Source organism: Cinclus cinclus, chromosome 2 (assembly GCF_963662255.1).
Source record: "Cinclus cinclus chromosome 2, bCinCin1.1, whole genome shotgun sequence".
Classification (NCBI taxonomy): domain Eukaryota; kingdom Metazoa; phylum Chordata; class Aves; order Passeriformes; family Cinclidae; genus Cinclus; species Cinclus cinclus.
Window position 1 is genome coordinate 109,579,988 of NC_085047.1, and position 12,344 is coordinate 109,592,331.

The 12,344-nt window shown below is 44.6% G+C and overlaps 1 protein-coding gene across 1 annotated transcript in view; it reads left to right on the top strand.

The window, feature by feature from the left end:
• The window catches only part of TSPAN7 (tetraspanin 7), an 82,483-nt gene extending 75,247 nt beyond the window's left edge, over positions 1 to 7,236 (top strand). The window contains exons 6-7 of the mRNA XM_062515177.1: positions 1,470 to 1,553; positions 7,168 to 7,236. Coding sequence (XP_062371161.1) covers positions 1,470 to 1,553; positions 7,168 to 7,236 — 153 coding nt within the window. The remainder of the gene's footprint in view (positions 1 to 1,469; positions 1,554 to 7,167) is intronic.
• Positions 7,237 to 12,344: the final 5,108 nt, after the last annotated feature.

Below are 12,344 nucleotides of genomic sequence, written 5' to 3' on the forward strand. Positions count from 1 at the left end.
ATGCCGGACAGAATGAAAATACTGCTTGAGAAATTTAATCTCATTGCAGAACATGTAAGCAAACTATAGTTGCTTGATGGGTTAAATAAGCAAGCTTGAATCAGAATTACTGTACACTGTGGTAAAACATAGTTAATGTGTACACATAAACATTTCAGAAATTAATCAGGACCAGCTGTGCTGGTCCTCAGCTACTTTTAGGTTCAGCACTTCATTACTCTCATGATTAAATGTCTTGTGATATTGTAAAAGAAGTTAAAGAAATGGTATAATTTATTTAATGAATGGCCTGTCTGTGACACAGGGCATTGTTTGTCCTTCTCACTGTTATTTTTTACAAGCACCTGATGCTCTGAGGTCATAAAGAGTTCCTACAGTGCTTGCAGAACGAGGGGTGTGTGGATGTAGGTGAAATGTGGAGGCACTTCTGTCTTACGGGACAGGAGTCCAAATTGAGAAAGGCACCTCACTGTTATTTCTGTTTTCCCATTTCTGATGAAGTAGATAAAGTTATGATGTATAAAACTCCTCAGGAATGGCCTTAAGCCAGTGTTGGTCATTTGAGGAAGGTGGAAAAGGGGCTGAGCAGTGACTGTGGATTGTGGGGACAGATGTGTTAATAATGATTAAAAAGATTCCTTTTTTTTTTCTTTTCTATTATTTTCTTTTTTTCTTCATGTATCAAGGAACTTGTTTGGATTAATTTAGGCACCACAAACTGTAATTTCAAATGCTTGTTCGGGGGTTCTAATAGGTGAGGGGAGAAACTTGGTAAAGATTATTGTAGTGGTGGGAGACATCTCAGAAAAATCTGTCCAAGAGAAGGGCAGTTATTGTACATGAATCCTCTGGCCCCAGTCTGAGCTGTGAATTGAGGCCTGAGAAAGCAAAGGAGAGAGAAAATTTGGTTTGGGGAGCAGGACAGGGAATTTTATGTCCAAGGGCAAATGAACCAAGAAAACTCATACAAAACCCTTGATAATTTTTTTTTTTGCATGGTTTAAAGTTACATGCTGTTCAGTGCTTTGCCTGGTGTCCTTTGATGGGTAAAGGCAAGCAGAATGCCTCAGGGGACACTTTATTAAATATCTAGAGTATTAGGAAATCAGCATCATTTGTTCATTTTTGACATCTGTATTGTATTATAACATTGGTATATTGTTACTGGTTTGGTTTCAGGTCAAAGCTATATTGTTTTTTAACTGACTTTCTTTAAAAAGACCCATAAAATGAGTGCAAGATCATATTTAGATTTTAAAAGTATTGAAATGCATTTGTTTTTAAAAGGAATTGGCTTTGCCACAACTCCACATCATTCACTCAGAATTGCTATTTTAAGAAAAGGTGACACTGTTGGAAATTACAGCAAAAGTATTGTCTAGCCAGAGTTCATTCTAAATGAGAAATTTGTATGTATGCATTCATGGAAGGGAAGGTCAGCACAAGGAATGATGGTGTTTGTTTTCCAGGGCTGTTATGACTTGGTGACCAGTTTTATGGAGACAAATATGGGAATCATAGCTGGAGTGGCTTTTGGGATTGCATTCTCACAGGTAAGTGCATAAACACTCCCCTTCCGCCCTTTTCTTTTCCCCTCTTTTTCTTTACCTGGACTTCAAGGAAGGAAGGATTATGGAAAGGGACTAAGCTCAGCATGCTCATTAGTCCTGAGGTCATCTGTTCATTGATTTTCTTTTTTTCAGCTTAAATGAAGTTTCTCCTTGGGAATATCAGTTACGGTTGAGCTAATGACTAGCTCAAGGAAAACAGCTTGTCCCTCCACTGGGTCAAATAGAGGTTAACCCAATAAAACATTGGCTTAAATGGAGCATAAACAGCTAAGAAGACAAATAGCTTATCCATTGTTTGGGTAGGCTTCTATCTTCTAAGTACTCTTATTTGTTCTTAAAGGACTCAAGAATTCAAACAGTGCACCCTCAGATCTCCCCATCCTAGACCTGGAGCCTGGAGGGGACACTTTGTGACCAATTTTATTTATTTTCCCTTTAACACTGAGAAATGTTAAGTCTACCAAAATCAGATTTTTAAACCAACTCCTTGTCTGCACCAAAAGGAGTGTGGCACAAGAGTGACAAGAGGAGAGCTAAGAAGGAGTTTTCTGCTCCATGTTATTCAGACTGCATTATAGACAGGAACTGGGAAAAGGAAAGGTCTGGTCAGATTGTTCTGATCAAGAAGGGACAGGAAAACATCCGCATCTTTCAAGAAGATGCTCCTTTATACCAGGTCACTTCATGTGTGACAGCAGGGACTCTGCTAGAAACATGCAAAAATGAAAGACAGGGAAATAAGCACAATTCAAAACTGTCCCCAAGCCGTGTGGAAAATGGCTCCCACATCACCATGAGGGAGCCCTACAATTGTCTGGGCTCAGACTGGCTGACTGCAGTGCCTTGGGCATACCTGGAAGCCTGATGCCCTGTAGCCAAGGTGCTGGATGTGAGGAACCCATGGTTTGGTGTGGGTGGGAATTTGGTTCATCTCAACAGCAGCTGCCCAGAGCTATGTGCCTGCATGTCAGGTTTTTGGGATTCAGAAAAGGTGAACAATTTGCAGCTGTTTGTGCATGGACAAGGAGAGGTCAGGGGTTTGTTTTTTTTTTTAAGAGGTTATTCTAGTTGTTGTTGAATGGTGACAGCATTGATACTCCTCTCCAGCCTTGTTTATGGCTTTATTATTGCTATAGGACTCCAAGCTCAGGTTTCAGTTTGAGTTCTAGATATCCAGAAGACTGTAAAGCATCTTTTAAAATGTCTCGTGTAAAGCTATCCAAAAGAAAAACTGACATGAGTAGAATTGTAAAATATGCTGCTGGGGAACAAAGTCAGGACTAATAGTGCCTGAAAGCCTTTAATGGGTGTTTCATGGCAGGCTGGTGGCAGCACGGGCTGCAAGGCACTTTGTCCCTGTGACTGAGAGCAAAAACAAGGTATGTTTGTCCCTGAGACTGAGGGGAGAAATGAGGTGTGTTCTGATGTGGTGTTGGCATCTCACACTGCTGGTGGCACCATGAGCCCTGCTGCCAGGTGGGGATGTCACTCCCCAGCACAGGCACTGGGCTCTGGCACTGTGAGGACATACCCAGCTGCTTGGGGTGTTAGTAAATGTGTGAAAAAGAGAAGAGAGAGGCTGCAGAGGAGAAAAATGCAGCTCTCCCAGACTGTGAAGAATAGAAGCTGTCCAAGAATGGAAGGTTGTAATTTACTGCCTAACCTGTTTTGCTGAGCCCAGTCAGGGGCAGTGTTTACAAATTGATTTCAGGTTAACGTGGATGGCAGTAATGCCAGGCAGGGCTCCAGCCATGGACGAGGTTTCACTGGTCCCATTGAGAATAGGTTTAATCTAAATAAAAGACAAATTTAATCATGTTGCTCTTCTACAGTAAAACATGCTCAAGGGCCTTTCCTTCACGTGATTTGTTAGGTGTTGACTAGCATGGGGAATGTGCTGATGCCCAGAAATAGGAAAAGTTGATGTAATGGCACTGCAGATTTTCCAGGCCTGGCACAGACCTCCCTACTAGAGTCAAGAGTTTTTATAAAAACACTGTGTTGCTGACCTTGTCTGCTCTACTCTTCGGGTTTGAAATAATAAAAATTAAATAAAATTTGATTGGTTTTGGGCTTTGATGCCAATGTTGACTTCCAGCTGGAATAATTTCTGTTTAGCAGGTGCTCTTCAGAGCAGAAAAATTATTGCTGTGTTGTGCCCAGCAGAGAATAGAATTATGCAAACTGCATAGATGGTGGAGAGCTGTACCTAGATAACACTACAGTGCAGACATTGGTTTAAGGAATGCAAGAGACATTGTCTGGAGGGGTTTACAGATTGTGAGTGGGGGAGACTCAGTGTAGTGTTCAAGCCATTATTCCCCTTGTGCTGAGGGACTGAAAGTCAGGGGCTCTCCACATGCTCCAAAGCAGTTGTTTGGCATATACAGGTCCCATCATTCTAAGATAAATTCCCATGCAGCCGTGGAAATTCAAATTGCAATTCAGTTTCTTTCTCTTCAATATCATATGTAATAAGTATGTCATGCAGAACAACTTCCAGTCAGTGGTAACTCCTACAGAATAAATGTATTAAAAAGGCAATTATGCGTACAGGAGGATAAGACTGCTACAAAATATGCTGTGGATGGTTTTCAGTGGTCAGAACTAAGATGTGTCTGAGATTGCTCCTAGAAACCATAAGAAATTCACTTTATTCTACTTGCTGAATTGACCTGTGACCAACAGGAGACACACCTGAAGGGTGTGGGTTTCCCAGTTGTCTAAACCAAAGAATTTTTCAGCATTTTAAAGTTTCCTGTGGCAAGACCAGGGTATGGAAAACTGTCTGCTTTCTGTATAGTAGCTCAGAAGACCAAGACAATGTTAGGAAGAAAGGGAAGAAAGGAAAAAAAGTAAGAGAGAAGAGAAATGCAGAACCAAGTCTGACATCTTAGCACTCAAAAATCAAGACAGTAAAATCAAATAAATGAGTGGATAAAAGTTGAGATGGGACATTTGAGAGGCAATGGGAGTGCAGAGAAATGAATGCAGCTCCCAGCAGCAGTTTCTTTGTGGGAATACTTTAACACCAATTCTTCTGCTTTTTCAAAGGAGCTGCAGGGACCTGGTGCACAGCAGGATAAGGAGCTTCCTCCTGCCTGAAGAGCAGAGGAGGCAAGTGGTGGAACAAATGCAGAGAGCAAGGCAGGGTGGAGAGTGCTGATTTGTGCTGAACAGTCTGGGAGCCTCTAGCCTGACTTAAATGGAGAGGACTGTAGTTATGCCTGGAATGAAAGAGCACCATGAAGAAAATTCATCAGCTCAGCACAATATTGCCTCTTTTTTGGCTACAGGAGGAACAGTGCTGTTGTGGTTAAATGTGGAAGTCAACATATCAAAAAGCACATGTTTTTATATGCATTCAGAGTAGTTCTAGAATATTTATTACAGCTCTGGCAGGTCCTGGTAATACTTAGAAATGCTGAATAAAATGTGTCGCAATGGCTTGATATGCATGCCATTATTTTTGAAATACAGATTTAGACCATTATGTCACTATAAGCACTGAAGTACCTAAACCAGCCTAAGGTCAGAACCAACAATCAATAAGTGGGCCAAAGATCGTGAAGATACATTCATGAGTAACCTGCCGTTTGTCTTGGGAGTGAGATGAGTAAAACAAAACACCAGCACCTGCCTGCAGATGCTACAAAGTTTAGACACACTGATTATTAGAGTTACAGCCTGCACAGGGCTGAAGAATACTGAATTAGAGGTATCTGGGCAAGTCTGCTCCAGCTGAAGGGGGAAAGAAAAGCCTGTGATTTCTTATCTGTAGAGGCTACAGCATCTTTCCACTTGTAAACCTGGTACAAGCAGCAGAAGAACAGTGGCTGTAATCTGGGTGCTTGTGATAGGGAAAATAAACAGCTTCAATGTACATACATTCTCGGCCATTGTAGAGAGGAACTGGACAGAGGCTGGAATTTGCTCAGGGAAAATAATTTGGATTTAATACACTGCAAAGATCATCTTACTGAAAAACACATTAAGGCAGAGAAGTTTAACTTCTGAGTCCAGCCAAGGAAGGTGAAGAAAGACTGAAAGTCACCACAAACACAGAAAAGCATCAGTGAAGGAGGTGGGACAGGGCCACCCAGGAGCACTCACTCTGTTCAGCTTGTGAGAGCGTAGAGAAATACATAGCACTGTCCAAAACAGAAATCTCATCCTCCAGAACTGAGCTGAGCTAAAGAAACAGTGCATGATGAGTCAGCTGCAGGAGTGTCATGTAACATGTAGAATGTGGTTGGATTTCAGCAACACCTTCAGCAATTGATTTAATCACCCTCCCAGTGATGAGTACAAAAGGCAACAAAATGTCTTCTTGGTATCAAGTGAGATTTTCAGAGCTAAGGAGGGTTTTTGGCATGCACATATTCTTGTTGCAACTGAAGCCACAGCCGCTGGACCCTGGTAGCTTTGGGTTTTGGTGGAGGCTGGTCCTGAGGTGGTACCAGTGCCCCACATCTGGTTATAACCAGGCAGTGTCATCCTTGGTGCCAAAATCAGGGGGTGCATGTGGGGAACAGGAGGGGTCAACCTGCTTTTAAATGTGACTCTGTGCCCATCTGGAATTCCCAGAACAGCTCTGGTGGGCACTGAAACAGGAAACTGAGCAAATTCCTGGCAAAAGAAGCATGGCCTGACAAGGACTGTGACATCTTAGAGACAGTAAACAGTTTATCCAGATTTGAGTTACCCTGGCTTGGCCTTGCTCTGGACTGGTGCCAGCCCAAATCAGGCAATTGCCTGGTACATAAGATGTGTATTTTGATGATGATTGTGTTAACAGGGAGTACTGCCTGGTCTAGGGGAAGGGTCACACAATCCTGAGGAGTGAAATAGGAGGAGCCAATTTGGATGAGCAGCCAGCCAGTCATACCCAGACATGCTCTGGATATGCTCAGGAGTTAATTAATTGACCCCAATGAGAAAAGCGAGTTTTAATTATTTGCAGCATATTACCACTGTTGGCACATGCAGGAAGCACTAAGTAACTTCAGTAGACAAAACATTGACAAGACTGAGTGCTTGTTGATGAGTGGAAGCCTGGGATCTGTTTTCAATAATCTGAGTGACAGCCAAGGCAGTAGTGAATAACTTTTTAAAAAGTTATTTCCAGATTTACAGCACTCATTTGTACAGTGCTGCATCACTTGTAAAGGAAGCATAACCACTCTGGGACATCAGGAAGCTTTTCCCTGGCACAGTGATAAAGAAGTTAAAGGCACCAGCTCTCAGGGCTGATGGGTGAGGGATCCAGGTGGAGCATGTGAAACACAGCCTGTAACATGTTGATAGCCCCAGCAGTTTATTCATCCACATCTGGCTTAGCCAGACATTGACAGCGGGATTGAAAAATACCAGAAAGGCATACTGCATGGCAAATAAATGGTAAAAATCAAGACGAAGATCTGACAAAGAAAGATGACAGATTTTAATGCTGTTTTTCTAATTAGAGCAGTCCTTAAAATAGGGCATAAATACGTTGTGCATAATAACTGCAGAACATGAAATACATGTTTACCCATGCTCTGCACTGATGTAGTTTAACTTGAATTCTGTTCTGTCTCTCTCTTGTCTGGCACAGTTGATCGGGATGCTGCTGGCATGCTGTCTGTCCCGGTTTATTACTGCTAACCAGTACGAGATGGTGTAACAAGGTGAGTTTTTCCCATTTTCCAGGTGGTAAAACTATAAAAGCCTTGCTGTGTTGTTGTGGCTGTGCTGCTTCTGCTGAAGGCAGCGAGCAAGTTTGACATTCTGAGCGTGTTCATTGAGAATTAAGCTTTCCCACGGGTTTCTTTGCTTCGGGATTTTCATCCCAATTTTGGGGGGGGTGGGGGCAAGCAAGGGGGGATACAGTGTTGAATTTCGTCATTTCAGTTTTCTTGCAAAGAGAGCCTGTGAACACTGGTAGCAACCAAAGCAACCCACTTGTTGGTTTGTTGTTTGTATTTTTTTTTTTTTTATCCTCCCTGCTCTGCAGTCTTTCAAGAAGTGTGAAGTCCAGAGCCTGTGTGATGACCAGGAGCTGCAGAATTGGAGAAAGACTGACATGAATGTTATAGCACACACTGTCTCTCGCACGCACGCACACCCCCACGAGCAAGCCCGTGCGCGCGCACACTCGCACCCCACTCCCCAACCGTCCCATGCGTAGTGTCCCATTCTGTGAAGTTCCACGGTGCCACCGAGAGCCCACGAGGTGCCCTCGGCCTCCAGAGCCGGACCCCATCCCCGCGGCTCGGCCCAGGACGGCACCGTCTGTATGTTCTTGGTCACACAGTAGTTGCATCGTAAGTTAACAAAGGTAACTCATTAACAGCATTGATCGGGCTGTGCATGTAGTGACTGGAGGGCGTGATTAGCCTTTCACCATGGTTAATAAGTGTTGCACACGTTCATATAAACCGGTATATGAAATATATATTCTTTTGGTTTTATCTTACTTTCTTGTTTTGTTTATTGCTTTACTAAGGTTTCCATCCTTTCCCCCTTCCCCTGCGCCTGTTCCCCTTTCCCCAAAAACAGAGGAATCGGTAACATAACGTAAAGATACTTGAAAATTATGTTAAAATGTTGTGCTTGAAGGGAACTGTTATTCCTGATGTTCTTCTACATCTTTGATTCTTACTCAGTGTTGTATGCCTAGTGCGTATCCCGGTAGGCTTTGTCTAGTGCATTTTGCCTCAGAACCTGATCCTGTGTAATACTGTTATTAAGCTGTGTTGTTGCTTACTGTGAAGGCAGAAATTTTTGCTCCCTATATTTTTATTACATAGCTATGAACTAATTGAACTGTGCTGTACTGCGGCCTTCATACTTTTTTCCTGTTCTTTTTTTTCTTTCTTTTTGCATTGAGGTTGCAGCCACCAAATACATTGTTGGATCAAATCGAAATAAAAACACACAGACACAAAAAAAAAAAAAAATCACAAAAAAAAGAACAGTCATATGAAATATTTTTGGGGGAAAGCAAAAGTTTAAAACCTTTTTAAAAAAATAGGACTTTTTTAATAATGCCTCTGTCTAGCATGCCAACGAGAATGCATTGATATTGTGAGTATTTGTGATATACGTATTAATAAATGGAACCATTACAGATTTCTAGCTGCTTCCTTCTCATTCTTTAATTATAAGAAAATCTTTTTTTGGGAACATGAAACACCCGGGCATGGCTTGGAGTGACATGTCTTTATGTGTTTTTTAACAACCAATTTGCTTATAAAAGAAAAATGTTACTACACTGGAAAAAGAAAACAAATGAGAAAGAGCTGGAATTGTTTCAAAACTTCTTCTACAGCTGGCTTCACCACGTGACAAATACCCTCTGCTTTGCAGTTTTTCTTCTTGTAATTGTTAAAAATCTGCAGTGTTTAATTATCCCATCCTTAGTGCTTGTGAGTGGTTTTGACATTAAACATTTCTCTTTTGATTCTGGTGAGAAAGAAGAGCAGAGAGCTTTGGGGTTGAGGGGGGGACTCATGGAAAGGCAGGCAGTTATCTCTTCTTACTTGAGTAAGTGAAACCTCACAGATCTGAGAGAAAACCCATAGAAGTTTAAACCTGGGAATCTGGGGCAAAGCCTTTAGCTTGGCATTATGGGCAGAGAGGGAGACTTGAGAAGTCCTGGAGCCTTCTGGTTGTGGGAGCTGTGCAGCTGCTGTTCCTCTGTCTGTTTGTCCATCCATCCATCCATCCATCCATCCATCCATCCATCCATCCATCCATCAGTGCCACTGTGACCCCCTGCCAGGGGGGTTGCCCTGCCTGGTGCCTCCAGCATCAGATCCTGGTGAACCTTGAATGGTGCTGGTATGGTCAGGGCACTCCCACCCACAAGCTCTAAAAGGGTTCACAGCCACACAGGCAGAAACAGGTCAGCAGATCCTAAAAATCCCAGTAGCATCCTCTTCAGCTTTCCTTCCAGAGCAAGAAAGAGAAAAAGACCTTTGCAAATAGAAGAGGAATCTGGTCCCCGAATTTAAATCTGCCCTGAATAAAATATCTGCAGCGAGGGAGCAAGACATTTTTAAAGGTGGAGATGCTAATACAGGTCCTGTATCTGTGCTGGGCAGCCAAGCAGACGGTGCTGGGGACAAAGCCACTCGGCAGCTCTCAGCACTCACATCTGCAGTCTCTTCTGAGCGCTTGAGAGCAGCCACAGCCGCTCGCTCGGTTGCTGGGGCTACGGGATGCTGGAGAGATGCCCTTCTCCTGTAGGCACAGGATGTTCACAGAGCGATGTTTTTCCATACCAGAAAGAGCTGGCCCACCAGCTGCCCCAGTTTCCGTCCACTGTTCACTCCCGGGCAGGTCTCCCCTCACCCCACAGAGGGGAGGGAGGTGGGTGAGGCAGCCACAGCCTCCTTCAGGAGCTCCCAGTGACCTTCCGGAGTACAAAAGCACCAGCCTCTCCTTGGTTTTCTTTCCTTTTTTAATATTTTTTTCCTTTCTTTTCATTTTCCTGAAAGAAAGAGCTGTTTGTGCCAAGAGCTGTTCCTTTTGAAGATGCTGATGTTGGGTGACAGGTCAGCAGCCCCCGAACGTGCGTGTCCCCATTCAGGAAAGCTGAGCTGTGCTCCGCTTTAAGGGTAAGCGCTGAATTAAGTCCATTCAACAAAACCCTTCAGTGCATGCTAGATTGTTCCCCTCAGCGCAGCTTCACTCCTGCTTTTATGGGGTAGGTGTGTTAATTGGGCTCTTGGCAGCTTCCCTGAAGAGGATCCGGCTGGTGGAGGAACTGCCAGGGGCTTCCCTGGCGAAATTCCCCTGGCTCGGGCTGGGACCACACAGGCTGTGCTGGCTGGCATCCCCTGCCCCGAGTGGAGCATCCCTATCCCAGCTGGAGCATCCCCTGCCCCGAGTGGAGCATCCCTATCCCGGCTGGAGCATCCCCTGCCCCGAGTGGAGCATCCCTATCCCGGCTGGAGCATCCCCTGCCCAGAGTGGAGCATCCCTATCCCGGGTGGAGCATCTCCTGCCCTGAGTGGAGCATCCCTATCCCGGCTGGAGCATCCCCATCCCATGCTCCCTCCCGATCCTCCCTCCTGCAGGGACAAGTGGGCTAGCTGGTGTAGGGAACAAAGCCGGAGCTGCAGAGAGCAGGCCGGTGTCAGCCGGGCACAAAATCTCAACATTTTCCTTGCAGAGGTGAAGCTGCCACAGGTACCAGAGGTCCTTGCCCCAGGGACTGCAGTCCCTCTCCTCCCTCTGGTATGAACTGACTGAGCAGCAGAGGAATCAGGCTCCTGCTGGCTCTGGCTGCCTCATCCCTCCCTAAGCAAATTGTGTTCTGTGCAATTAGTGAGCCAGCTGGGCCAAAGAAGGGTGGGCAAGTGTGGCAGTGAAAGCAGATGATGGGGCAACCAGAAAAGCCCCAGGAGGGGTGGGAGGAATGGGGCATGGCTGGGGGTTTAGGGGAGTGGGGCATCACAGAATCATTTAGGATGAAAAAACACAGCTAATATCAGTCCAGCTGTTATCCCACCACTGCCAAATGCCCCACAAAATCCTGACAACAGAGGTGGCAGGACTCTGGGAGGAGGAAGAAGGGGAACCACCTTGCTTTGGTCCCAATGAGCTGCCAGCTTGGTTTGGCTGTAAGGTGGACCAGCAGCCTCAGCTGAAGTGTGTGCTGCCCTGAGCTTCCTCCCAGGGCTTGTTTCTGCTGAGGACAGCCCTGAGCCCTGCTGAGAGAGTGATGTTTCATCATGTCAGTGAACTCTGATGGCTCTTGGAGGCCTTGCTGCTGCTGCTATCCTTGGCGAGCATCACTGCAGAAGAGACTGGCTTTGTTCACAGGATTTCAGGCTGCTGCTCCTTGAAGGACCCAATCAGCCCCTAAGATGATTTTGTCTTCTGTGATTCTTCCCTTGACTTCAATGGCTCATTACTGTTGAAGATAATTTTAAAGCTAGGAAATTAATTTGCTGCCAGCCTTGCATAAAATACCTGACATCCCAATGGAGGGGAAGGATTGATCAGGATGTCAGACTTCTACCAGGGCTGAGTGAGGCCTGCTTCACTGTGAACCTGTATCACAAAAATAAAAATCCTCATGATTTCACACTTCTCTATTTTGTAAATAGAAGTGCTTTGCCCTCCAAAGATGTAAAGTATGGGCAGCTTTCTGCAAACTGTTTCTACGAGCTTGGCCTGATTTTGAAGTAAAAAGGTGTTCCTTTTGCCTTTTTCTTGTCATTGCACCTGTTCCTGTTGCAACCAGGAAACATTTAATTCAAAAGTCATTTCAGTTTTGTCCGGCGTGACTGGAGATATTTGGTATGTGCAAGCTCATTAAAAGCAAGCTGTGCTGAGGCAGCAAGTCCTCAAGCTCTGGAGTCTGTTCTGCTCCCTGGTAGCTGCAGTGTGGTTATTTTTGGTGTCTGGAGCTGTCTGTAGGTGGCACTGAGGACTTATTTTAGATTGTGGTCTTGCCCTGTGATCAATAACTGGGAAGTGTATATTGCAGACACAAAATATCCAGTCCAGGTTGGATGGGGCTCTGTGCAACCTCATCCAAGGGGCAATGGAACAAGATGATCTTTAAGTTCCATTCCAGTCCAAACTATTCTGTAATGCTGTGATTCTATCCCTGGTGCACTATGCAACAGTGCAACTCCAACATTCCCAAAACAACTACTAAATCACCTGAATGCTAATTTTTATTCAGCAAACTTGGCCAAGACTTGAAGAAGCACTAGATTCCAGGCAACCCCTGGAGGCATTTCCAGAATCCTTTCAGAAAGTGCCAAATACCAA